The sequence below is a fragment of the Brachyhypopomus gauderio genome, chromosome 6, assembly GCF_052324685.1.
Source record: "Brachyhypopomus gauderio isolate BG-103 chromosome 6, BGAUD_0.2, whole genome shotgun sequence".
In the NCBI taxonomy this organism is placed as follows: domain Eukaryota; kingdom Metazoa; phylum Chordata; class Actinopteri; order Gymnotiformes; family Hypopomidae; genus Brachyhypopomus; species Brachyhypopomus gauderio.
The window spans coordinates 13,894,861-13,917,504 of record NC_135216.1 but is presented as its reverse complement, the minus strand read 5'-3'; the positions used below and the strand labels follow the sequence as shown (position 1 = coordinate 13,917,504).

Here is a 22,644-nt window from a genome sequence, read left to right as displayed (position 1 = left end):
AACGTGTATTTTTCTTTAAAGTGAGATTATAAGAACAGAACTCTCACGACCCCTCCCTGTTGGGCGTGTGTTAACGTTGTCTGGGTCTACTCGTCTGCGTCTGTGTATCTCCGTGGGTGCGGGTGCGTCTTGTGATAATCCTCACCTGTGGCTCGTCTCGTCATCACGTGTGGTTTGTCTACTTAATGTGCGTTCGCGCAGCGTCCAGTGCTCGTCGTTGTTTGAGTCACACATGTTCTATGTAAACGTGTTTTATGTGCGCTGTCTGCGCTTCGGTAAATGTAATAAACATAACGATTTGGAAAGTGCAAAGGATTCTGTCTCGTCCATCGCCTTGCGCCCAACGTTACAAGAGCATTTTTAACTTTTTAAAACTGTAAAAACACTGGGTAAACTGTCAGTGACATGGACTAACTGTAAATAGTCACTGACACTGGATAAACTGTCCTTCTGTTTTTAGATTGCCGATTTGACTATCGTCGTTACCGTCACTGTCCGACGCCATGTTGTTTTACAGTTAGTTAGACCGAGCACGCCTGCGTGAATTCAGTGACGAGGCGGGGGTAAAAGTTCACAAAAAATCGATCTTTGGACGTACGAATCGATTATCAGATCATCATATGCGAATCGATTCTGAATCGGAAAAAATTTTCAACACAGGCCTATATTGTACATAAATTACATCTGTAAAGTATCTGAATTGATGAACTGTGTCTTATTTGCGGATGATACCAATTTATATTGCTCTGGACAAAGTTTAGAACAACTTCTGAATACAGTGGAATGGCAATTAAGAGTTTAAAAAATGGTTTGATATGACCAAATTGTCTGAATTTGTTCAGACAATTTACTGAATTTGAGTAAAACAAATTTTATAGTATTTGGCAATAGACAAATCAAGAGTAATATTAAAATTAGGAGTAATGATGTTGAAATAGAGAGGGTCTATGAAAACAAATTTCTAGGTGTCATAATCAATCACAAATTATGCTAGAAACAACACATGAACTATGTAAAAACACAAATGGCTAAATTTACATTTTCGGCATTTAGCAGACGCTCTTATCCAGAGCGGCTTACAAAGTGCTTTGCTTCTGATCACAGAATACATCCTAGGTAATAGGCTAAATCTATTGCAATATTACATAAAACTAAAGATATTTTAAATCAATTATCACTATATTTGCTATATTGTTCTTTCAAAATCCCATTCAGGACCTCCTGTGTGGAGATATGGGGAAACACATATAAAACCAAGACTAAACCAATATTCATGTTACAGAAGAAAGCTATAAGAATTATAAACCGATCAAATGATCATGAATCAACAAATAAACTATTTATTAATTTAAAAACTTTAAAATTCAGTGACTTAGTTGACCTTCATACAGCAATGATACTGTACAAAGCACAAAAAATATGCTTCTGACTAATATTCAGAAATTGTTTGAAACTAAAGTGACTACATATGAACTTAGGGGAACAGGTATGTTTAAAAAATAAGAGTAAGAACTAATGCAAAAAGTAGATGTATATCTGTTAAAGGTGTAAACTTGTGGAACAGTTGTGACAAGGACATAAGAATGTACAGTTCACTTATCAAATTTTAAAACATGCTTAAAAATAAGGTAATAGATATTAGATAGATATAATAAAGAGAAATATTTTTATATACGTATAATTTGATATTGATTTTTGATTTTTAATAGTAATGTATGATTGTTCTGTAGATTAGCAACATGTATTATTAATAACATAATTGGAAATATATATATATATATTTGATTAAAAAGGGTAGTCAATATAAGCTAATGCTTATACGGTTATTGTTATCATTACCATTATAACCATTATTATTTATTAAATATGATTATTTTACATTATTTTTCTTTCTTTTTTAATGTAAATGCATTTGTGTACATATGTGTTTATATATATATTTAGACATATATGTACATGTTTCTCTAAAAACAGAAATAAACTCTAAACTAAACTCTAAACTAGTAGTGGTAGTACTAGTAGTAGTAGTAGTAGTAGTAGTAGTAGTAGTGGTAGTAGTAGTAGGCTAGTAGGCTGCAGTAGCCTAACCGCATCCTCATCCATCCATCCATAGTCGGGGTCACAGAGGGGCTGGAGCCAATCCCACCATCTCTGGGCAAAGGCAGGGTAAACCATGGGCAGGTCGCCAGTACCATCCTCATTCTTGGCAAAATTGTAAAGTAGCTTGTAATTTGGACTATATATATTCCTGGAACAGGTCTTTATGTTTGAACTGTGGCATGTGCTCTCACCTTCACTCTGATGGCGTTGAAATCTAGGACATTTTTTTTTTATTTCATTTTAAATAAAATAAGATTAGAAATAATTACCCAACATCCTATATAAGAAATCAACACCACTTCAGTGTTTCATGGATGAGATCACATGGATCCCTAACAGTCCTCATTTCCAGTTCCTTAAGGACCTGCTAATGTATTTTATGTTAAAATTTGACATGTAGATACTGTACGTATTGGATTCTTGGTTTATTGTTAATAGTTTTTCTTTATGACTGAAGGATTGATTTTTCATTAAGTGAAGCACTAATGTTTGATGCGCCAGTCTAGAAAACAGACAAAGTATATCTTGTGGAATGTTATTGCTATATAAATTCTATCCAATTGTTTTACTGTCACTGATCTATTGTGTGTTATATTAAAAAGTAAAATAATAAGAAGGAATACTACATTATGGTAGTCTACTCTTGGTTACAGAGGTCTATTAGAAAGTGCCCTTTAAAACCCTAAAAAGAGTTAACTTTAAAAGACATAGGCATAGCCTATCTTATATTTTTAGCTACGACCCACCTGCATTTATAGTTAATGCAGTTTCTTTATATTCTTTATGTATTTGTACATTCTTATTAATTTAACTTTTAATTAAATTACATCCCCTTGTAGTTTCTACATTAGCATAACTCCAAGCTTTTCCCAAAAGGGTGTCTCTTAGGGTAAATTTCCATTTATCTAAGGGAAACTTCCTGAGGTAAACCGCAACGTTTCCAAACGAAGTAACATCTGCCAGTTTAAATTATACTTTTTATACAGCATATATATGCTTTTTTATTTAGCCAGAGTGGTTGGTCACAACATATACAGCACGACAACGCCAAAGGGAAGTAACCCACAGAACGGAAGCGGCGTTCACTATAGTGATGTCATATCCGCCAGCGTTCAACATGGAGCCGAGTGGACTGAAGTTAAATTTTTGGGAAAATGGACCAAAACCTGGTCAATTTTATTCGTTTCCAGGTACCGGTAATAGTACAGCTCCTGGATGTGGACCTACGAGGCGCACACTGTAAGCTCTGAAGTTGATATTTTGTACATTTAAACGATTGATTGGTACCCAATTTACGTAGCTAGCCGCATAGCTATGTGATAGTTTCAGTTTGCGTAGCCAGCTGGCTAACAGTGCTGCATCATCATGGTGGAGGTGTAGCTCATTCAGTGTCTGAGGTACCTGACTAACCAGGTGTTCAGGACACTTGCCCAACTGGTCACCTGTGTGATTTTTAAAGGAACATTTAAGCTGTGTCAGGATTTAACTGGCCAACGTTAGCGTTATTATCCCCCCCAGCTAGCTAACCTTGTTGTTGCTAAAACATCATCAGTTTTGGCTAATGCTAATAGCGGGTGTCTTTTTGTTTCGGCTGTGTCATCTAGCTCGCTACTCGGTGAGGGAGGTTGAACTAGTTGGTTAGTTAAATATGTCACAGTTTATTCTGTTTGGCGTCGTGATGGCTAATAGCGTCATTATTTATAACATCGGCCACACCAGTTAATGGCTCTGCTGTTTAGATAGTTTATTAGCAGGCTTGGTAGGAAATGAATGTCTTGCTAGGTTAGCTTGTCTTAATACTAATTCCTTGTCGCATCTCTAAAAAATGGACGTATATCAGCTTGGCAGTAGTAAATGTGTTTAAAGTTATTAGGCGTATAAATAATAGCGAGTCGGCTTTCAGACCCCCCCCCCCCACCACCACCAGCAATATTATTGGTAATAACTAACGCCTGTATCATCACTCGATTTCACTTTCGGTTCTTTGCTGATGATTTAACGATACGTGATGACTACCCGTCATCTATTCGTGGCCGTGTCCGGCAGCATGTTGTGACCTGAACACTTTCGCTCCCTTCCCCAGGAACCCCATGGTGACGGGGACGTCGGTGCTCGGGGTGAAGTTCACAGGCGGCGTGATGATCGCTGCCGACATGCTGGGCTCGTACGGCTCCCTGGCGCGCTTCCGCAACATCTCCCGCCTCATGAAGGTCAACGACAACACCGTCCTGGGCGCTTCAGGGGACTACGCAGACTACCAGTACCTCAAGCAGACCATTGAACAAATGGTGTAAGTACTTAAGCGTCTATACAATTAGTAATGGTATAATTCTTCTTGGTTTAAATCTTAGAGGTCTATCTATTAGTAGGTCGAATCTTCTATCAGTTGGATGTTTTAGAGGTGTAGAAGTACCGCAATGTGTCTATGCTGCTACACAGACAAATGGAGATGATTTGGGATTTGTACTTGTTTTTTTTTGGTTCAGGATTGATGAGGAGCTCCTTGGAGATGGCCACAGCTACAGCCCCAAAGCCATTCACTCCTGGCTTACACGCATCATGTACAACCGCCGCAGCAGAATGAATCCACTGTGGAACACTGTAGTTATTGGTGGATTCTACAATGGCGAAAGGTAGGCTAGTTTGAAAATATTTGTAGTAAATAACATGGTCATTCATATTTTTAGGGATGACAAAACAGTTTTTTTTCCACAATTGCTTCTTTATCTTTTAGCTTCCTTGGCTTTGTTGACAAGCTTGGAGTTGCTTATGAAGCCCCAACAGTAGCAACAGGATTTGGTGCCTATTTGGCTCAGGTAATTATAAAGATTACACTGTATTATATAATATATAGAACATCTTTGGTTTAGGGATTATATGAGAGCTTTTTATTGCGTTGCTTATCCATTAATACTCATGGAGTGCACTGGATTTTAATTTTAGCCCTTGATGAGGGAGGTGGTGGAAAACAAGGTAGAAATTACCAAAGATGAGGCACGAGCATTGATAGAGCGATGCCTGAAAGTGCTGTATTACCGGGATGCTCGTTCCTACAACAGAGTAAGAACTACTCCTGATCTTCACATGTACATGGAGTCATCTGTATGTCTTTCATGAACATGGTATGTTTATTAAAATGCTTTCTGTTAATTCAGCATGAGATTGCCATTGTGACAGAGGAAGGAGTTGAAATTCTTGGTCCACTGTCTTCAGAAACAAATTGGGACATTGCCAATATGGTCAGGTAGGTTGCAATTATGTAATCTACATCTACCACATTGGAAAATGTTTGGTACTTTGACAGGTTTTTTTGCCTGTTATTTCATTAGTAAAACTGTAAAATGATAGCTCAAATGAGATCTGGCTGTTTTCTGCTGATAACAGCTGGAAATATTTCCCTTTTTGTAAATGACTTTGCAAAATGGCGATTATGTAATTGATTAAATGATTGCTGATTGTTTTTATTCTTGTTACAGTGGATTTGAATGAAGGCTCACCCTGCACATTTGGTTTTCATCAGTAGATTCTTTGCATCATTAGAAAACTGCTTTCTTGGGACTACAGTTAGTATAACCATTTATTGACTTTTGTTTAAAAAAATTAAATAAAAACTCTAAAAAGTGTTGTTGGGGTGTGTCTTGTTTGTGTACATTTATTACTGTAGCTTAGTTTTTAAAATTGTTATATGCCAGATCATGAATCATGTCCCTAATGAACAGTCAGTACATGAGTCACAGCCCTGCTTGTCTGGCAAGAGGTTAAATAAACGAACTGGATGGGTCGAGGACTGGATTGTTGAATGGTAAATATATACTATAAAAAGTCTATAGTATGCCATGTGTCATCATTAAGTATCATGAACTATCAAGTGAAGAAAGCTGTCACTCCTGCATGTATGAAGAACATTTTATAAAACAAATGTTCTGATTGGAATTAAAAGCTGTACCTATGCTTTCTAACACCCATACAAAATACTAAAGAACTTAAGATGGTTTATTATAATAAAGCCCTTTTATTATAAACAGCTTTAAATACAGTAGATCATTTGTAAGACTGTTGGAATGGGGGGGCTGTTTGAAATTTGTAAACTGATGCAGATTACCAGCATAATTAGTGTTCATTTTCCTGAAATATGTAAACAGTAATATACTAACAGGACAAAGGAAAAATAAAAAAAGACTAAAACAGATCAGTAGTCAAACAGCAGACACAGGGCTACAAGTGCCCTTAAGAAATATGCTAATTAAGGATCTCAGGATGTTTAGGCATTACTTGGAAGATATATTGTAAGGATTACATTTTCAATAGCGTAAATGTCTATAACAATACCTATAAACTCCGATAAATGCAACTCCAGCACTGGCAATTTGTAAAAATCTAAACAAAATCATGGGCAAAGCTTGCACAGTGCACTGTGAAATACAGACTAACATGCAGTTATGCAAAAAAAAAAATCCATCTATGGCACTGACTGCAGAAGAATATGAAATCAGAGTAAGTCATGACTTGATAATTACATTAGTCAAGAACAAATGTTCAAAAACAATGCTCTGTATAAAAAAGTTTGAAAAGCACGTCATAAAACTGACCTACTTGGAGCAACAAAGTCATTGCGTGACATTTTAATCAAATCAGCTGTCCATTTCAGCATCTTCAAAGCCATGGAAGGATTCGAGGTCACTATCTTTCTCGAAGATCTTTTTCAAAGCCTGCGGATTGGTTGGAGGGGAGGGCAGGGAGGCTGGGGAAGTCATCTCAGGAGGACGGCCTTTCTGTCTAGCTTCTGCTTCCTCCGCTTCCCGCTCCTGAAGTGCGGTGACGATGAGGGCCTCTGTTAAAAGACGCACCAACTCGGACAGCCCCGTGGGCGCCACCTCTGCATTAGTGTTCAACGCCTGTTCGAAGGACCTCTGAACGAGTTCCGGCTTAGCCGCCAAGACGTCCAGCATCTCAATGAGCCACGCCGAGAGCAACAGGGCCAGGTCAGCAGGCTCAGCACCAATCAGGTCTTGTGGTGCTTCGGTCACATGTTGGCTCCAGCGAGCTTGCAGGAACTCTCGCAACACTGGGCCAATGCAGGACTCAAGAGGCTGAAGGCGAGAAGTGCATGCACGAGGCACTATGCCTGGAAGAGTGTTAGCACTGTTGAGTGATGCCAGGAAGTCATTAGTTATGTGTCCGCGGTAGGTGTCCATAACTAGCAATCCCTTCCCTCCAGAGCTGGGGTCCACATGCAGACGCCAGACCTTATCAAGCCACAGTTGGAGTCTTTCTTCATCGGAAAATCCGTCCGGCTTTGCCTCCAAGACAATGATGTCGGGCAGGGATGGCGCATCTGGGCTGAGCGGCTCACCTCTGAGGAAGACCATGGTAGGAAGCATGGTGCCATTAGCCAAGGCCGCAAATACAACATCCATAAGCGGACCTGTTTCTCCAACCAACTTAAAAGCAGACATCATGGAAGAGGAATCGGCTGAGGCTGGATCAAGCTGCTCCATGTCTATGAAAATGGAGAGCTCGTCCATGGCACCAATGGCAGACATACCAAAGCTTTGTGAAGAGACCTGATATTTTATAAATTGAGTAAAAGACTGCACACGCTCCTGGGCTTTATGGGGTAGCAGGCGCCTGGACGTGGCCAAAGCTTGCATGCCCAGGTCATGGCGCAGCAGGAAATCCACCGCCCACTGGTGAGAGATGCCTGGTCCACCATCAGTGCTCATGAACTCGGAAGCTTTGGAGAAAAGGTTGCATTCGTCTACAGGTAGCTGCTGCTCACGCTGACACAACACCCACTCGGCCAGCCGGTCGCTTGCTCGGGGGATCAAACCTTCTCTGCTTTTTGGAGGGCCAAGCTGACGCTGACGTTTGAGTAACAAGCACTGAACTTCTCTTGGCTGGGTGTCAAAGTGGTTGGCTGCCTGAGGAACACCAAAGCACAGGGCGAAGAGTACAATCTTGAGCTGGGATAAAGTAAGGTGTTCTGCAGCAGTGTCTTCTCGCTCAGCGGAAAGCTCCCTGTTCTGTAGCGTTGAATCCTTTGGCTCCGTCCCACAGTTCTCATCAGGGATGGTGCTTTGATCTACAGGCTGCGTTTGAACAGGAATTGATGGAGTGTGGACCGAGCTAACAGGGAGGTTGGGATGGATGGATGTCTTAGTAGGGTGAGGAAGTGAACTCCGACATATCTGCAGTACTTGTAGAGGCATGAAGGTTCCGGTATTGAGCCCATGACCACCTCTAATCAGGTCAGTTGGTATGAAGACAAATCTATAGAATAAACAGTATTTGATAAAGTGAGATACAAAGGTACACATTCCACATTTTTATTAGAATAACCAATTACCTAAGAGAACCTATTATTGGAACGGAAATGAAAATCCTTGCTATGGAAAAAACAAAAGCACAAGTTTTAAGTATGCTCTGACAAATGGTGGAAGCTTATCAAATGTTTTAACCTTATCTGTTTTTAACTGACATTTGTGTTGGAAAGCCTTAGCAGGTCATCCTTCTGCGTTCTGTGGTATACCTCACTGACATCAGAACCAAAGGTATGTGGTTTCAGCAGTCTCAGCAGGTTCTATACCAGCTAACAGTAAAGCAGCATTTCACAAATCTACAAACTAGCAAAGCATGCTAAAACTGCTAGGAGGAAAACAAGTATAAAACTATTCTACCAATAAATAAGCAAACAAAATAAAAAACTTCCCTACAATTCAATTTCTAAACAAACAATTCTTCCAATTAAATTTTCTTCATTGTTTAGCAAATAAAGTGTAATCAATTTACCTTTTATAGCCTCGAGAAAATCCCTCTGAAAAAGACAAGAAATATTTCAGAAAAACGTAAAACAGATCACTGCATACTTACATTCTATTAAATATGAGATGCTTATATTTCAGCCCCTCACCCAAACCCCTCACATACGTTCAAGCCACTCTCCTGTGGGAGAAAAGCCAATGGGACTGTATATGTAAAATACAGCATCTCACCACTGAACTTGAAATGGCTAACACATTGTCCAGGATGATCAACTAGATGCTTGGCCATCCGGTCCCCAACTTGAGTGGTGTAATCACACGAACAGCAGCTTAGCTGACCCATCCTGCAAACGAAAAAACAATCCACAAGATCACCTCCACTCTCCTTCCTGATGCCAGTAAACTGGAGAAAAGGGAAAGCTGAACTCTCTTACTTTGGACAGGGCTTGTACAAGTTCAGGTATTTAGTGGTGCTTTTGCGAGCCACATGATTGCTGCCAATGGATACAAAACATGTTAGCAAGACTTTTTTCTGTTTTTCTAAAAACACAGAGAAAATTTTTACTTTCTGAACATAAACTACAAATCTCTGGATTCCCTACTCTCTTTCTCTCTTCGAGCCGCACCTGGGCACCTCTCAGACACTCACCTAATCATGTGGTTGGCGTACGCCCTTGAGCAGCAGGTGCTGTAGTGGCACAAGGAGCAGTGCACAAAAGTGGGGAAGTGTCTTGAGAAATCTGGAATTTCGAAGTTGCATTCCATGCACAGCTGTTTTTTTAATGGTTCACTGGAAAGAGAAGAAAGAGGTTATGCAGTTCAGTGGACAGGACAGTCTCAGACAGGACGGTTTCTACAAGAAGTGCTCATGGTCTTTGCAGGAACATTTTAAGTGAGGTCTCAAGGTCCCAAACTTCAAATCTAATTTGCAGGTTCATGGTTTGATAATGAATGGTAGTTTTAAAGGAGCAAGAAATCCTTTCTCAATTATTCTTCTTCACATTATGAAATTATGACACGGATCTTTAAGAGATTTGACATCAAATCGATTCTCATGTGTTTTCTAATGTACAGAAACACATAAAAAACTAATAAATAAATATTGTTTCTTGGTGTTAAAAATGACATCTTGCTCCTTTAATTGAGACTGAATACTCACCACTGGCTTTGAAATTTGGACAGGAGTTCCAACATGCTCTCAACAGGCTTTCTCTTTGGAGGGGCGATTTTCTGGATGGGACTAGGAGGTGCAGGAACTGAAGACACAGACACTGGGGCTGTTGAGGTTACGGGGGCTGCTGGGACCTCCTTCCCAGGAGGACTTTGAGAGATGTTGCTTGAGCCTTTAAAGCCCATGTTGTCATCTGTCTTACTCACTGAATAGGCCCGGATGGTTACCTGATAGATAAACCATGTAAATGTTTACTGCCAAATATTCGCTGAATTGCTGAGGTTATTACATGAATGAAGGTTTTCAAGCTCACCCTGGTGCCTGGCTTAAGCCCAATCAGTTGTGTGGGCCTGAGGTGCGTCTGATGATATATGGCCTTATGATCAGCCCTGTCCTTTGCGAAGAGGAACTGAAGCCGGCACTTGTCACAATGCAACACTGATTTTTTCTGGACACGTGAACAGAAATGAACAGGACTGCAGATGTGCTTGAAATACATTTATGTAACTTGCAATTCTCATAATTTTAGATGTCAAATCACTAGACATGGGAAGTAGCATCAACATAACTCTTTCAGTGACGTCAAGAGGAAGTAATGTGAAATGTATAAAGTGGAAGAAACCTCTGTAATACGGTCTTCAGTACTCAGACTGTAGCTCTGTTGCTTACCTGATGCTTGCTGTAGTGCATCTGGTAACTGTTGCAGGACTTAAATACTTTGAGGCAATAGGGACACAGGAGGTTGTTTGTGTTCTTATGAATCTCTCGGAAGTGAAGGACAACATCGTGGTAGAAAGAGGACCGGAAATTACAAACCTAAAGAAACATAAAATTAATTTAGTTAGTCATTTTACAAAAATATTTTTATAAAATGACTGAGACAAAAAGAAAAATACATTTTAAAGCAGTGTGTGTACTTCACCACAAGGGCCGTCCAGGCAGACGCGTGGGAATTACCTGACATTTGTAAGGCATTTCACCAGGCTTGTGTATGTTTTTCATATGATTCAGAAAGAGTGGCTCGTTTTCATAGGACAACTCACAGATCTTACAGACCACTGCAGAAAAAGAAATAACAACCCTTTAATATTATTTATTTACTATCATGTTCAATCTATATAGCGCCTTTCACAAACCCTTTCATTACTCCTCGCCCAGCGTCTGAGTGGCTCTGTGGTTCTTCAGCAGACGGATCATAAGGGACAATGATTTAGTCCACGTGTCCACGTTTATCACAGACACCAGATGCCTAAAGTGGCATGTGGGAGGGGCTTACCAGTGGACTCTACTTGGCTGTGGACAGTCTCCAGGTGGCACTGCAGGGTAAAGGGTGTGCCAAAGGTGCGGAAGCAGTGCTGGCACACAATGTGGCAGTCGACATCCACCCTCTGCCTCTCCATGTCCATGTGGTGCTTCATGTGGTTCATCAGCCTGCGGAGAGAGAATGCTGGGACACCGCTTGCCAAGCAGACCACCAACTAAAGCAAGGACGCACTTCAAAACTTTAGTTAAAAACTCAACCCTTAAAGTCCCTCTGCACACCTCTGTGAATTCAGGCTTACTTGATGTTGTTCTTTAGCTTCTTGTCGCAGAGATGACATTTCATCATCACCGGTGCCTGGCTGGTTTCTGTGACGACAGGCTGCCCAGGGTCTTTCCCGTAGTAGAAGTCTTCCACCAAGATGATGAGCTTGCCATGCTGGTCGTAGTCCCCGGTGCCTGGGCTGGGAGCTCCTTCCAGGATCTCAGATGTGGTGATGTGCTTCAGTGGGAGGGGTGGGGAGGCAGCAAGATGTCTACCGCTGCTGGACGGCGAGGACGATTGTGAGGAGGGACTGGTGTGGACAGACACGCTGGCTCGTTTGGCCTTCTTCTTGGGGGGATGGACGGACAGGGCCTGGATGCTCTTAATCAGTTCTGGACTGCATTGCTGTAATGGGCCACAAACAAACAAAATCCATCATCCAAATCACATGGCAGACTGTCCACCAACACTACAGCTGAGTAGTAGTGTTTCAAAACACCATGTTCACTGAAGAGCCCAACGGTGAAACAAGGCACTAGTCATTACATGAGATCTCCAATCATGTCTGCAAGTGCACTGACTGATTTCTCGTGCTCAATATTTCCACAAATACCAGTCAATTCACAGTCTCTGTATTTCCTACAATGCAAACACTTATGTTTGTGGCACATGGAGTGTGGTTATTAATTACAATTTTAGTATGAGCGGTAGGCAAAAAAATACTTGCAAGCCTATGTCATTTTCTAGCATAGTATGATCACTGGCAGAATGATTCTGAACCACTGTGTATTATTCATACGTGACTTGGATAGAGTAGTGGAGGAGAACTTACACACACATAGCCACGGAGAGACTGCACAGATTTATAAGAGGTGCCACAGGTCATGCATGACTGTGGCAGTCTGGACACACTTCGAAATACTGTAAAATATGCAGACAGATTATATATAATCTCTTACATCAGTAATTGACAAGAGTACACCAGTAGCAATGATTCTCAGCTCAGTCCTTGAGGACAACCAGACGGTTCCACGTTTTTGCTCTAACCTAATGTCCTGGGAACTTGGACAGAGCAAAGCTGTGGAACTGTCAAGTGGGCCCTGAGGACTGGGTTGAGAAGCACTGACATAAATCCCTCACATGTACATTAGTTTCTCTAGGTAATATGATACATAAGACAAGATACAAAAAAAATAAAATCTGGGACATTAGCACTGGCCATGTTAAAAGGTGATAATGGCTGACCTTTGGTGATAGCAGAAGTACTAGGAGTGGAGGTGTGGGCTTGGGGCTTTGGTGCCAGAACACAGGGAGCCTTGGTGGACATTGGGGCTGGAGCTGGAGCTAGGACTGGGACAGGGGCCAGAACAGGGGCCAGGACGGGGGCCGGGACCACCTTTGCAGGCTGCAGCGGTGGACTCCCCCCTTGACCAGCAAATGATGGCACCGAAGGTGCAGGGGTAGTAAATCTCACTGTAGTGCCTGTGGAAAGATCAAATGAATTAATGGAGGTAAATATAAGAAGACAAAATACATAAACCAATACTTAACAATAAGATAAACCATGCACTGCTATATTCCATGGCACTAATACCAGAGATAGCCGGAGAGGAGAGGGGATGTAGGTTGGAAGATGTGACACCCAGACCGGTCATCCTAGAAGTGGCTACAGCGGCGATGCTCTGTACACCAGAGGGACCACGGATTGTGAGAGTGACTGGGATCTGGACTGCGGTGAAGTTTCCTGGGGGCACCGCTCGTGGTACGGCTGATGGTGCAGGAAGCTGTTGGGTGATGAACTGGCCAGTCTGGGCTGAAGTAGAGATATGACAACTTAGCCAGCATGTGACCAAAGGCAAAGCAGATGATGAAGCTGGAGTTTTCAAGCTAATTTCCATGAAACCCAGAGAGTCCACTTAATTACTTTGCTACACACCAAGGCCCAGTAATCAGGGGTTCTGGAGGCCCTATTATCTTGGCCCAGTGTAGAAGGAGTTGGGCCCGGTTATCTTCCCCATGTATATGAGGAGTTACAACAAACCAAAAACCTGTTTTGGCCGTGTGTCTCCAGGGGATGTATTGAAAGAAAAATTAGTCATATTCTTTGCATTATTTTTGTAACCTGGAAAATACATATTCATCAGAAGTATGTAAGTGCAATATCTACTAGCTAGAGAATTTGAGAAACATGAATTAAGAGGAACCTGTACCGGGAGTTAAAAATGTGACAGCTTGGCCAGTAGGGAGGATGTAACCTATTTGGCTTACAACGCTTTGAGTGCTGCCTGAAGGGGCCTGGAAGCAAAGATGAAATAAATACATCAAATGAGAAGCACAGTCTGAATCCAACAATAGCTTTAACGAGTGGAAATGAAAATGTCACATTCAGTGCTTTCAAAGGAGGAAGAAAACATTTTCATGTAGAGTTCAAAATGTGTGGAAACAGCATATTATAATTTTCATTTTCTATACAAATAGGAATAGTGCTTAAACATTGAGGTATTATTCCAAGTTAAAATGAGGAGGTCATGGTACAAGGAGAGAAGAAAAGACCACAGGTTTGTCATGTGCAAGTCAGAGTGGACACACCTGTGAGGCGATGTAGACCGGCTGTCCAGTGGTGCCACCAGCAGCTATCTGAATAGGCTGCAGAACACTGGGCAAAAGTGCCTTGGGAACAGAAGAAGCTTAGAAGAAGAAAAACTCCTCAGTCAGCATTTCAGAGTTGAGAACAGCTAGTTTGTTAAGTTCAAATAACAACAAGGCCTGTAAGCATACATTATATCAGCAAATTATAATTGTAATATTAGTAAAAGTTAACAAAGTTAAAGCAAACAACAATTATCTAAGGATTCAATTATATATTTGAAGAGCCACCACTCCAAATGTTTGCTTTAAAAAAACATTTGGCCTCATGTATGAACATGTTTGTGTTTTTTTCTTAAAATTCTCACAATATTGCCTTAAAGTTAGGTTGTGTGCATCATTTCAGATTCAGGAGAAGCTCATGTTTGCCAAATAGTAAATGACTAATAAAAACAACTGAAATTAGTGCATGTTCCTGCAAACAGTTAAACAATATATCGGTCAAATAGGGTGCCCTGCTCTAGTCTCTTTACATGAGTTGTTTAGAGATCACCTGAGCTCTTCTTAATTTAGAGATCTTTGAATAAAAACATGTAACTATAGCAGCATCAATAGTGGAATTAATTTCCTGGAAAAGCAGAGAAATAATGTACATTTGCTTGTGTTGTTTGTGCAGTCACACAAAGTTTAAACTGTCATAGAGTAAAGTACATATGCCTGACATGAATTAAGATTAATAAGACAAACAGGGGCACTATATGAATAAATTGTATTGGGGGTCACAGGCAGAGACGAGATAATCTGTCTATTAAAAAAATATATTTCTATATATATATCACTAAAAAATTTGTGAAGATGATCAAGACGACCAAGACTCTGTTTTTTGAGCTCAGACAAACCTGACATTTCATTCACTCCTCATTTCAGCTACGCATTTATGGAAACATACCAGGAGCAATTGGCAAAACTGTTGTCTTAATACCAGTCATGGCAAGAGTTGGGGCTGAGGAAATAGACGGAGACACTACAGTAGCCCCATCAGGAGGCACCGCTGAGACTACTTCATGCCCATTTTGCGCTGAGAAGATAAAGGTTTTCATTCAATTCTTAGTACTTTCTTTAAATCTATGGTATAAAACATTAATAACACACAGCTTAAAATACCAATAGAACTTTTTGTCGCTTACCTGCATTATTTATGTTTACTATTTGATTAGCCTCATCTATGTTATTTTGACACGGCGCTAGTTCCTCCTCCTCACACTGCATGTAAAGTTCCGATTCAGCCATGTTCCATAAAGTCTATAACAGATCATCCACAAACAATATAAATAAGCGGAAATATGGTGTAGATGGTCTCTGACGGGTGTGTGAGAGACATCGACGTGTATCCCATAAACTACATTGGATATTATTTAAATGCAGTACCAAATTCACATTACACTACATACAGCAGCAAAACCGTTCAAAACATTAGTTGAGAACACTCGGATGAAACCTGTATAAATACTTAAAATAGTTAAATACGTAAAATATTACAAAAACGCTTTCTCTGTAGTCAAACAACGCAAACGGCGAAACACTAGTACAGAAACAGATAGTTTCGTGTCAATTCAACATTTCTACTGCACACCCAACATCCACACAAACTCGCCATCCACCAGAAACTCCCACAAGCTGAACGTGTGCGACTAAAAACGCACTGGCCGGTTTCACGTGGGCTCCCCACGGACCCTCCCACAGCTGAACGTGTGCTGCTCACCTCACTGGCCGGTCTCACGTGGGCTCCCACGGACCCTCCCACAACTGTGCTAGCTGCTGTGGCTAGCCTTAGCATATTACCCTGGCTAGCTACATGAGTTACAAAAAAACTTCCAAAAACGCTCATGGTTTACTGCTTCGAGCAAGTCAAATAACAAACATCTTACCTCATTCGCTATTAAAGCGTGCAACCCGAAATATAACACCGTATTCCGCGCGTAACTTTTATTTCTTCGCGGGCTTTGCGATCAGAAGAAAAACAATGTGTACGAAACTCTGCAGGTCGTTTTTCCTTCTCCAAGCCGATCGCGGTGGTAGGCTGAACAACTCACAACGTCATTTCCCTCACCTCTTGGCCGCACGCTGATTGGCTACGATCTTTGGAATCGGGGCGGGCCAATCGCTCATGTTCCAATCTCTTTTTAAAAAGGTGTAAATTACTGGAATGGAATGTAAAGTGTACTGTAAAGTGTACTGTACATTGTACTTTCTGCTATACCGTTAACATGTAAAGTTGTACGCGAGCCTCGCGTGTCCTCTGATATCTCGCACAAGATATGTGATACTTATCATAGTCCCAAAAATATCAGTGCGTTCATTCGAGGCACCGTTGACATTTCAGGGCTAAACACCCATTGTGTGTCAAAAAACGACTTTACAAACATCAGCCTGGAATAAATATTTTGTATTCCACTATAAAATTGTCATAAATATGAACTATTGCCACTAGTCGCGTTTTCGTGGCGGAGAAAGCTGCTAGTTAGCTAGCCAACGATTCAGGAACTAGAGCTGATGGCTTGATGGTGACGGCAAACCTAAGTAACTGTTGGCTGTCTCTAGCCTGTAGTAATCTTGTAGCTAGCGTTAGCTTCCAACAAATGAATTAGTGGAGAGAACAGTTGGAACATTGTTTATTTGTTTCTCAGTTACATGTTTAACGCTAAAGTTTTTGTTAAATGCCATACGACATGAAGCCAATTTAAGCCATTAATATACAGACCATTCATGTTTGATGGACAGCTAGCTACAATCAGCCAAACCAGATCTGTCTTTATTCGGCAACTAGCTAGCTTGCAGTTGAGCTTCTTGCTTCAAAATGGCGATAACATCTTAATCATCCGAATAGTGCTGCATGCATTCACTGAATTTATAGCAGCTGTTTCCTCAAATTAATACATCAAGCGCAGATCGATTCACAGCATTCTTCTGCCAACAATAACAAATGTAAAAGTTGGGTTGTCGTGCTATAGCAAACGTTGGGCAGTCTACTACATAAAAGCTTATGAACAGCTTCGAGTCAGAGTAACCAGCTAGCATTAGCTATCGTAGTGTCGATTTGTTACAATTGACACATCAAAATTGTCAAAATAATTAATATGTTAGTTGTATCTTTTCTATCAGTTCTGCTCTGTCAAATTAACCTTCAAGTTATCGATTGATAGATACTAAACACTACTAGAACTACTAACACTACTAGTAGGCTAGATTAATTAGACCGTCCCCTATTAACTCCATTGATCGATCATATAAACCGTCTAGCTAGCTAGGTAGGATTTCACAGATTCTAATTACCCATGCTGATAATATGAATGAGCATTCTCAAAGTCACATTGCTTATATTTGCACATGTTTTAAAATAAAATAAGACCACACTTATATTGACTTAACAAACGGTAATACAGTTTTTTGTTCATTTGCGAATATGGTGTAGCCACATTCCCTTGTGGTGATAGCTCAATAGTTGTTATCGAACCATCTATCCATTTACATACTGCTACACATTTTACTCATGCATTGCACTATGGAACAACTGTCTGCAAAACTACCAAACACAATATCTATTCTATATATCAATCCTAAATGAAGCAACCATATCACTGTGACTGATTCTGTAATTAGAAAGCTGCAACACACACTTGATAACACTACTTTAGTTTTTCTAATTTGGGATCCTGTTCTTGTAATTGTTATACATCATCACACTGTATCTGCAGTTATAATGGTACACAAATGTTTCCCTGACACCATTTTTATTATTATTGCGGTTTAGCAGTTTTCCTTGGGTACTACACAATAAGCCGTGCAACATGATCTTAGTCTAATCTGCTTATGAAACCTTAACTGTGGCACCGTGTGAGATGCCTAGAGCTCTGCATTATACACAGACTAGGCAGCTGTCTCTAGTGAATGTCAGCCCTGATAGCTCTCTAACATTTGACATGAATCTAGATAACTCAGCAGCTCATATGTGGGAGGAACTGAAGTCAAATCATCTGGCCAAATATGGGGCAATAACTGTGGCTACAGCTATTAGTAAGTTATATACCTACTTGAATACTGTGTATTGTAAACTGTAGTTAGGCTACGGTCTCATGATGTTTTTTGAAATGCTGTCTATGCAGAAGGTTATATAATATATAACATTCTAAAAGATGAAATGGTGATCCATTACATTTATACAGTATAATGTACAAGTATATACATTCTGTTACTGGCTGTAATGTTCTTTTTTATTCTAACTAGATGAACAAATTTGACAGATTTATTTTGATAAATTCATATTGTTATTGCTGGTTACAAGTCAAATTTTAGCTTTATCCTTGGCAAACATTTCCTGACAAAAAATATATTCCTGCAATTTCTGAAACCATATAATGGTTAATGGATACAATATAATAATAAATTTAGAAAAATATAGGATTCTGAAATATATGTTAACATTTTATTTGTAGACATAAAAACTGTGATCTACAAGACCAGGCACAATGCAAGGTTTAATCCCCCATTTTGAGGAGATTATTAATACTAATCTGGTTAGCCTTCTGTCTCATAAATAACTTTAACACAGAAAATGTGTCAGTGTGCATGAAACAACTGTGACTGAGATACAACATTTATCAACAGAGTTAATCACTGTAACAGCATATCCAAACCTTTAGCTAAAACAGTTGTATGAGTGTGATTGCTTATAAAACCACACCAGGCTTGGCATGTCAACTCTTCAAAGCTGTTTGCAGTTAAAAGGCTTACATGTCTTAGTGTTTTTATAAATTACATTACATATCAAGTATTATTTGGGGTTTTCTGTTTTCCGATAAATGACAACCCAGAACCTTTAGGTTAGAAAATGTCAACAGAGATTCATGCATCAATAGTATGCTTACAGTTTATTTGAATCTTTAATTAATTCAGACCCAATATATTTAAAGGTATCAATTCAGTGGCTCCCATGGAGGGTTACACTCAGAATTCCAGACTGTGAAGAATAGCATAGAATGCACTTAAATAAAACAAATTAAAGTCACACAAGATCTTTTGACCTGAAATTTGTATAATGATGCTGGGTTTCAAAGTGAAATCCCATGTCTCTCTAAAAAATTGCATATCACTGTACAGTAAGTTCTGAAACAAGGATGAGCAGCAATACTAAGATTATTCAATATACTGAAATATTAGCATTAAGGCATTAAACCTGGTAAAAGCCTTTCTTGTATTTAAAAAAGTGTGTTGCTATTTGTAAAGCCAGAGCACAGATGTACATGCAGCTGTTGAAAAATGTTGAGCTAATACAGAAGAAAAAGTCTTTTACAAAAGTCTTTAATATGCCAGCACTCCTTTATATTAATTCCAAATAGTTAAGAAATATTTAGAACAAGTCCAGTACAGAAAAGCAATCACAACATCCTTGATTTTACCTTTAATGACAACTTATCAAATGTAGGTTTCGTAATGTTGAAGAAGTGGATTGCAGGAGGAGTATGCTACAGTTCTGTGCGATTAGATGGGAGAACGGTTATCATCACTGGTGCCAACACAGGCATTGGGAAAGAAACAGCATTTGATATGGCTAAGAGAGGTATACATCCTGTAACCACCATTACCATCACCTGACAGTTATTTAGCATTTAGAAGATGCTATCTTAAAACATTATGTAGCAAGCCAATAACTTTAAGGTATAAGGGCATATTTTTCAGGAGCAAGAGTTGTGATGGCTTGTCGAGACCTCACAAAAGCTGAGAATGCCGCAGCTGAAATACAGCGTTCCACAGGAAACGTCAACGTGGTGGTGCGGCATTTAGACTTGGCATCCTTGTACTCAGTAAGACAATTTGCGCATGAATTCATTGCTACAGAAGGCAGACTGGACATACTCATTAACAATGCTGGTGAGCCCATTAAAAAAAAGGTTTCGATGCCTTGTACTTATGAAAACTTTCTAACTTTTGCCTGTGAGTAATTTCATGGAACATTTGAAATGTTATTTACAGATGACACAGAGATATTATATTTTGTCAAAATTTTCAATTGTTCAAAAACTGTTGTTTATATTATCATGATTAACGGAGAGGGCTACTGAAAGTTTAAACATTTTCCAGATATTTTAGAAAGGACTTGATTAAACTATGTCTTTAAGTTAAACATGATTCAAACTCTTTAAAGAGCCAGATATGTATACATATGCAAATATAAACCCACTTATCCACTTTATAGCCCATTCCAGAGAATACCGCTTATTGTGTAGTAGTATGAAATATGTCACATACTCAATTTCAAAATGAATTTAAACTTGTTTTAGAGCTACGGCATTTTGCTAATTATCCATGAATTTAGCATAGTGACTATCTAGCTAGTCGGTTTGCTATTTAATTTACACACACACACACACACACACACACACACACACACACACACACACACACACACACACACACACACACACACACAAAACTAGTATTTTTATTACTGTATTATGTACTACTAGGGTATTACATGACAGTACAATGACCCTTATTGTTCTCTATTAGGAGTGATGATGTGCCCCCACAGTTTCACAGAAGATGGATTTGAAACTCAGTTTGCTGTCAATCATTTGGGTCATTTTCTCCTCACTGTTTTGCTCCTTGATGTTCTGAAGATCTCTGCTCCTAGTCGTGTAATCAATCTCTCTAGCATTGCCCACAAAGGGGGTAAGCATTACCTCTTAAATGGAGCCCTTAGAGTTACTAGATGTTTTGTTCTGTTTTGATTTAAATCAGCGTTTCTCAGTCCAGTCCTTGAGGGTCACCAGATCTGTGGAACTGTCAGGTGGACTGGGTCGAGAAACACTGATCACTATATGATATCCAAAACCCTTCAGTTGCCCCACAAATGGTATACTTGATGCTACTATTCCAGATATGCTATCAGTATTCAATTAAAGCAAGGTGCCCAACTTGGATCCTGGAGAGCAAAGACTACAGCAGAGTTTGGTGGTGTTTGGTGATGACTAAGTCTGGTAATGAATAGAAATAAGTGTATTTGATCAGGGAATTTACCAAAATGTGCTGGGATTTCACTCCAAGGTGTCAACAGGCAACCCTAGAATTACAGGCAATTTAGGTAAAGACATGTATTTTATGTTCTGTAACAGTTCTCAGATTTTCTAAACTACATTCAATTGTGTTCTAGGACAGATTAACTTTGATGACCTGAACTTCCATCAAAAACCCTATAATGCTTTGGATAGCTACAGGCAGAGCAAGCTGGCCAATGTGCTCTTCACCAAAGAACTTTCACAGCGGACCAAAAGTATGAACTGCACTCGTTAAAATTTTACACTGCAAATATTTTTAGCACAACATTTACTATTGTATAAACACACAAATCTTCAACAGTCAGGTTTTCCTTGTTTGGTCTTGTCAAGAGTTGTCTGATAGTTTCCTCACAACCGATCTTGCTCTCATTAGGCCGTGGAGTAACTGCGTATGCCGTGCACCCTGGAGTTATCCGTACTGAGCTGGGTCGCTATGTGCAGTCACGACACCCTGTGATCAGCGCCCTGCTGTTCTTCCCCTCTCTCATACTGATGAAGACTCCAAAGGAGGGTGCTCAGACCTCCATCTACTGCGCCGTCACCGAGGGGCTGGAGAACTACAGTGGCTGCTACTTTAGGTGGGTTTATGATTTTGACCTAGATTTCTAGCTATGGTACTGGGATACCAATATGAAAATTGTAGATTGTAATCAGGTGTGTCATCCTGGGTTTCTAATCAAATTGAAAATTCACATTTATTACTAACTATAAGTTAGTGTTTATTTTTATAATACACATTTCAGTTAGCACTTAAATTTGAATATTGCAGTATCATCTGTATATTTCTGTAGTCACAATTTGCAGAGTAATTAAAATACAGTATAAATACAGTCCTGGTACATGTGTGTAAACTTTGTTGTGATTCTGAGTGTTATGCATGATCGTGTCAGTGATTGCCATCTGAAAGATCCAGCTCCAGAGGCTAATGATGATGTCGCTGCTATGAGATTATGGGATGTGAGTTCTAAGATGGTGGACTTCAAAGAAGAGGACTGAAACCAGCCAGCACACAATTAAAAGCTGATCTTCTGCCATTATCACATGGATACAGCGGATTTTGTGGCACTTGTGGTAGACATTCAAATGCCCGATGTCTTTTTACATTGTGAATTTGTTTAAAATTTTTTATTAACTTTGTTCAGTTTTAGAGATTGTTGGAAACCATAATTATCAAAATTTGTCAAGAATACAGAATACAGATCTCATCTGAGTCTAAGGTTTACAAAAGAAATGCCTTAAAAAAGCAATAGGCTTTTTATGATAAGCTAACCATTCATCTTTAAAATCATTTCATTATAATATAATTAATGAAAATATAAAAAACAAAGCTTCAATATTTCAATGTCTATTGTAATTTTTGTTAAAATAAACGTTAGCAGGTTTCAA

At 39.6% G+C, this 22,644-nt stretch overlaps 3 protein-coding genes across 5 annotated transcripts; 2 read left to right on the top strand and 1 right to left on the bottom strand.

Moving 5' to 3' along the window:
• Positions 1-3,167: 3,167 nt before the first annotated feature.
• Positions 3,168-5,723, top strand: psmb4 (proteasome 20S subunit beta 4). The gene is made up of 7 exons (XM_077008880.1): positions 3,168-3,339; positions 4,184-4,390; positions 4,587-4,733; positions 4,835-4,916; positions 5,044-5,160; positions 5,256-5,344; positions 5,577-5,723. Exons 1-7 carry the CDS (start codon positions 3,194-3,196, stop codon positions 5,587-5,589), a joined length of 801 nt encoding a protein of 266 aa, XP_076864995.1. The 5' UTR covers positions 3,168-3,193; the 3' UTR covers positions 5,590-5,723.
• Positions 5,724-6,089: 366 nt separating this feature from the next.
• pogza (pogo transposable element derived with ZNF domain a) lies at positions 6,090-16,222 on the bottom strand. The gene is made up of 19 exons (XM_077008876.1): positions 16,072-16,222; positions 15,331-15,445; positions 15,093-15,221; positions 14,147-14,244; positions 13,768-13,852; positions 13,152-13,370; positions 12,803-13,039; positions 12,390-12,478; positions 11,595-11,962; positions 11,309-11,463; positions 10,990-11,090; positions 10,702-10,848; positions 10,346-10,480; positions 10,021-10,259; positions 9,511-9,651; positions 9,296-9,355; positions 9,093-9,205; positions 8,890-8,914; positions 6,090-8,370 (listed from the first exon to the last, which is right to left on the bottom strand). The coding sequence occupies exons 2-19, from the start codon at positions 15,431-15,433 to the stop codon at positions 6,732-6,734; spliced, it is 4,083 nt and encodes a 1,360-aa protein (XP_076864991.1). The 5' UTR covers positions 15,434-15,445; positions 16,072-16,222; the 3' UTR covers positions 6,090-6,731.
• Positions 16,223-16,448: 226 nt separating this feature from the next.
• Positions 16,449-22,623, top strand: crdh (cone RDH). 3 transcript variants are annotated; one of them, XM_077008878.1, is made up of 8 exons: positions 16,449-16,723; positions 18,134-18,217; positions 19,626-19,760; positions 19,880-20,071; positions 20,711-20,872; positions 21,354-21,473; positions 21,632-21,836; positions 22,149-22,623. In XM_077008878.1, exons 1-8 carry the CDS (start codon positions 16,705-16,707, stop codon positions 22,252-22,254), a joined length of 1,023 nt encoding a protein of 340 aa, XP_076864993.1. In that variant the 5' UTR covers positions 16,449-16,704; the 3' UTR covers positions 22,255-22,623. The 3 variants fall into 3 exon arrangements, with proteins under 3 accessions (XP_076864993.1, XP_076864994.1, XP_076864992.1); XM_077008879.1 differs by lacking the exon at positions 16,449-16,723 and adding an exon at positions 16,773-17,451; XM_077008877.1 differs by lacking the exon at positions 16,449-16,723 and having other exon boundaries at positions 16,773-18,217.
• The last annotated feature ends 21 nt before the right edge of the window (positions 22,624-22,644 follow it).

Bases quoted from the DNA above. Each gene is read 5' to 3' on its own strand.
- psmb4 (XM_077008880.1), top strand. From the start codon at position 3,194: ATGTCATATCCGCCAGCGTTCAACATGGAGCCGAGTGGACTGAAGTTA. The intron at 3,340-4,183 runs GTAAGCTCTGAA...TCCCTTCCCCAG, and splicing joins GGACCTACGAGGCGCACACT to GAACCCCATGGTGACGGGGA. The intron at 4,917-5,043 runs GTAATTATAAAG...TTTTAATTTTAG, and splicing joins TTGGTGCCTATTTGGCTCAG to CCCTTGATGAGGGAGGTGGT.
- pogza (XM_077008876.1), bottom strand. From the start codon at position 15,433: ATGGCTGAATCGGAACTTTACATGCAGTGTGAGGAGGAGGAACTAGCG. The intron at 15,222-15,330 runs GTAAGCGACAAA...TTATCTTCTCAG, and splicing joins AGTAAACATAAATAATGCAG to CGCAAAATGGGCATGAAGTA. The intron at 10,260-10,345 runs GTGAGCTTGAAA...TTTATCTATCAG, and splicing joins GGCTTAAGCCAGGCACCAGG to GTAACCATCCGGGCCTATTC.
- crdh (XM_077008877.1), top strand. From the start codon at position 18,043: ATGCCTAGAGCTCTGCATTATACACAGACTAGGCAGCTGTCTCTAGTG. The intron at 19,761-19,879 runs GTATACATCCTG...CATATTTTTCAG, and splicing joins ATTTGATATGGCTAAGAGAG to GAGCAAGAGTTGTGATGGCT. The intron at 21,837-22,148 runs GTGGGTTTATGA...TGATCGTGTCAG, and splicing joins TACAGTGGCTGCTACTTTAG to TGATTGCCATCTGAAAGATC.